A 3676-nucleotide genomic window follows, 5' to 3' on the forward strand; every position below is an offset into this window, starting at 1 on the left:
TCTTGATGCGTATTGTATAAGATTTGATTCTGTAAAATATGTATTTTTTATTTTTGAGGCATATTGTGTGAGATTTAATTCTCTCGTACTATGTGAATTTGATTCTGTACAATATATATTTTTCATTCTTGATGAATATTATATGAAATTTGATTTTCTTTTCTTTGATATGTGGCTATTGATGCCATATGAATAAAATACAGAAAACTTCTCTCCTTCGGTGCCTCTCATTACCACTCTTATCAAGTATGCAAAAATATGCAAGCTTTCCGCCCAATGGAGTTTGCATGCTTGCTTGCTCTAATGGCGTTATGTTTGAGCCAGTTTTACAGTGCCCTGCAATGTGATTAAGAGAAGGTTAATAGAGCCACGCACTCAAGCATAATTTCTCACAAGTGCAAATCAAATTACAGTGGCTTGCACTTCAGAAAAAAGGGAAAAAAAATTTACAGTGCCTAGTGACGAGAAGGGAAGAAGGGCCACATAAGATGACGCATTTCTTTTTTTTTGGTACAATGGCGGCTCATACTTTACGGATGTGGATATGGCTAATAAAATCTGAAAATAACAAAGCAGAAAGAGACTCCGGCACTGTATTCTTGCTCGCACGCATTTGCAAATCAAATTCCAGCACATTTGTATAAAAGGGGACATAAGGAACCAGTAGCAACCTTGGTATCCCTCACACTCTTTCCAGCAATTGCATGACTTCTGATTCATTTGGGAAAGAAGGAATTGCTCCTTTCTTGGTAGCAGTGATTGCCCCACATGCATTCGCAAATCTCAGTATTTCCCTCAATTTATTCTCATCCTGCAAACCACCACAACATTCCATGTTAGTAGACCAAAATGCTTCCAATAAGTTTGGCACCTCGAAAATATTTCAAGTTATACTTGATACAAAATTATGATGGTTGCCATATTGCTCACTTGCAAAGCTGATTTGTCCTCGACGATCTTTCGGAGCAGGGAACCAATGAATGCATCACCTGCCCCTGTTGTGTCCACTTGCTGGACGGCGAAGGATTCGACTGCTCCATGGAAATCCTACAATTCAAGAGACAACAAATCTCATCATAAAGTCTCTAGTTGAAGAATTCATATCATTTGGGCCAAGAATGTCTATAGAAAGGCTAATGAAGCTGCAGATTGGATGGCTTCTTTTGTGGTTAATCATTTCAGGTTCTCTAGACCGGTGAGAAGAGATGTTGTCTAGAGCGCTCCAAAACTTAGTTACTTTTTTTTTTAATATATATATTCATGCTAGAATTGTATGAATTTATCTGTTATAGCACAAAAAAAAACCAACTCTTGTGAATTACTTGTAATGCATGGACCTCAGGGGCACATAGGAAATTACACCTTTGTGTAGTATTTGCATCCCTTCTTGCCAATGGTGACCAAGAGAAGCTTCAGATTTGGCTGCCAGAGCTTCATGGCTACCTCATCTTCGACCGACGCCTCGTCGGTAAGGAATTCCAGCTCGACATCGCTGACCTTGATGATGTCGGCCTGGTCCCATATGCTCATGATCTGCTCTCGGGCCTCCGCCGGCGACGGCCATAGCAGCAATCGGAGATTCACGTCGTAGGAGAGTAGTGCACCAGCTTCCTTCGCCACCTCCATTGCTCTCAAATGCGCGGATCTGCAGGGCTCCGCAATCAAGCTTATCGATCCAAAGTGGAAAACTGCAGCCTGAAGATTCATCCATAAAATTCAACAACCATAAAACTCAAAAAATTTTATGTGAGATTCATAAAATTCAACAAACTTACTAATCACAGGAACAAACAACATAACGTTACAACTTAGATCTGGACATCTGGTTATGACATGGTGAGGAGGCTGAGAAATGACACAAAAGTAATCAAATATAATATACCAAAACGACCAAGTAATAACTAAAACATAAGAATCCATTGATAACAAAAAAAGATGGTAAAGAAATCAAAAGTGCATTCAGATTCAACAAAACAGAAACTATAAACAAGTAAACAACTAATAGTAAACTTTAAAAACCAAAAGACACTTGATTACGAAAAAGGAAAAAAAAGAAACAGAGTCGTAGAAAAGAAGAGAGAGAAAGGGATGGGGAGTTACGCTTCTGATGAGATCAAGATTGAGCTCGGACTCGGTGAGAAGCATGTCGGCGCTCGGGTTGCGGTAGAACATGAACTCGCGCTCGCCGTCTTTGCGGAGGGTGACGAAGGCGAGCGCGGTGCGTGCGCCGGAGTCGAACGTGATGCCGGCGTCGACGACGCCGTTGTCGCGGAGGATCGCCGCCAGCATGCGGCCGAACACGTCGTCGCCGAGCTTTCCGACGAATGCGGAGCGGCCGCCGAGCCGGGTGACGGCGACGGCGACGTTGGCCGGAGCGCCGCCGGGGGCCTTCAGGAACCCGGGGGCCTCGGCCAGCGACACGCCGGCGACCGTCGGCACGAAGTCGATGAGCATCTCGCCGAAGCTCACAACCAGGCACCGGTCGGCCTGGCGGTTCTCCATGGCCGTATGTAGAGAGTTTGGGAGGAAGAAAAGGAGAAGAGAGAAGAGAAGAACGCTAAAGAATTTGGAGGAAGAAGAGAAGGGAAGAAGACTAAAGAGGATGGTGACGGCAAATTAGAAGACAGAGGAGAGCAATGGGAGGGAGAGGGGGTTTAATATGGAGAGGGGTAGGTGGAAATGGAGTGCTTTATCTGGCTGGTGTTTTTGGATAAAAAAATTTCGCTGGTGTTTATTTGTTGAATTTTAATGATAAAAATTACCTGTGCAAATATATGATCCTCTTTTATTTCTCCTCTTTCTTTCTTTTTTTTCCTTCTCTCCTTTCTTTTTTATTTTTCTTATTATTTCTTTTTTTTCTTTTTTCATGTTCCATCTCTTTCTAGTGTTAATTTTGGGAGTCCCACACTCCTCTCAATCACACTTTTTCACAGAAATAGAACAGAATGATGAAGATACCCTGCAAAGATTTAAAACCTTGCTAATAATAATTTTCAATTAGTTGTAGCTTTGTTTGCTTTATGGGTAGGTAGCATTCCATCTCCCTCTGTCTCTCTCTCTCCCCCCCTTTTTTAGCATTCTTTCTTTCCTTCTTTTCTCTTTTTTTTCATCTTTCTTCATTTCTTTTTTTTTTTGTAATTTCTTTCCTTTTTTTCTTATTAAACCCTTGCTGATAATGAGTTTCAATATAGTGTTGTAATAACTTTGTTTGCTTTTATGGGTATTATTATGATAAAGGGGAATAATTCTTTACCTGATAAATATATATTTTTAAAAAAATTATTACCTCATCATCTATCTTAAAAGTTGATAGTAGATGGTTAGAATGATTTAAGATTTTGTTACTTTGCATAAGTTAGAGATTCTAGTAACTTTTTTTTGTTCCACTTTTTTTTTTTTTGGTACATCAGCGCCTCACACACAGCTGGTGTGGTGGTGCCCAAAGAGTCAAAAAGTAAAAGAGACTGCAGGAGAGACGGGACAGAGGTCTGATCCACTGATGCAAACTCACATGAATGATGAGCTGCATAGGAGGCCACTCAATCTGCTGCACTGTTGGCCTCCCTATAACATGAGAAGCTCTATGGGAAGTACATTCACCTAACAGGCGACTGATGTCGTGTAGTAGTCGCATCCTCCCACCAGCACTCTTGAACCCCTGGATCCTCTCGATTAC

At 41.3% G+C, this 3676-nt stretch overlaps 1 protein-coding gene across 2 annotated transcripts; it reads right to left on the bottom strand.

The window, feature by feature from the left end:
- Positions 1-353: 353 nt before the first annotated feature.
- LOC103707762 (fructokinase-1-like) lies at positions 354-2689 on the bottom strand. Of its 2 annotated transcripts, none has more exons than XM_039128245.1 (4): positions 2101-2689; positions 1363-1695; positions 895-1047; positions 354-811 (listed from the first exon to the last, which is right to left on the bottom strand). In XM_039128245.1, the coding sequence occupies exons 1-4, from the start codon at positions 2500-2502 to the stop codon at positions 683-685; spliced, it is 1017 nt and encodes a 338-aa protein (XP_038984173.1). In that variant the 5' UTR covers positions 2503-2689; the 3' UTR covers positions 354-682. The 2 variants fall into 2 exon arrangements, with proteins under 2 accessions (XP_038984173.1, XP_008790605.2); XM_008792383.4 differs by having other exon boundaries at positions 931-1047; positions 2101-2684.
- Positions 2690-3676: the final 987 nt, after the last annotated feature.

The sequence above is a fragment of the Phoenix dactylifera genome, chromosome 7 (genome assembly GCF_009389715.1).
Source record: "Phoenix dactylifera cultivar Barhee BC4 chromosome 7, palm_55x_up_171113_PBpolish2nd_filt_p, whole genome shotgun sequence".
Classification (NCBI taxonomy): domain Eukaryota; kingdom Viridiplantae; phylum Streptophyta; class Magnoliopsida; order Arecales; family Arecaceae; genus Phoenix; species Phoenix dactylifera.

What these genes read in the sequence shown, in the direction of transcription:
- LOC103707762 (XM_039128245.1), bottom strand. Translation starts at nt 2,502, where the DNA reads ATGGAGAACCGCCAGGCCGACCGGTGCCTGGTTGTGAGCTTCGGCGAG. An exon ending in ATCTTGATCTCATCAGAAGC is followed by an intron (nt 1,696 to 2,100) that starts GTAACTCCCCAT and finishes ATGAATCTTCAG; the next exon opens with GCTGCAGTTTTCCACTTTGG. An exon ending in GATGCAAATACTACACAAAG is followed by an intron (nt 1,048 to 1,362) that starts GTGTAATTTCCT and finishes CTTGAATTGTAG; the next exon opens with GATTTCCATGGAGCAGTCGA.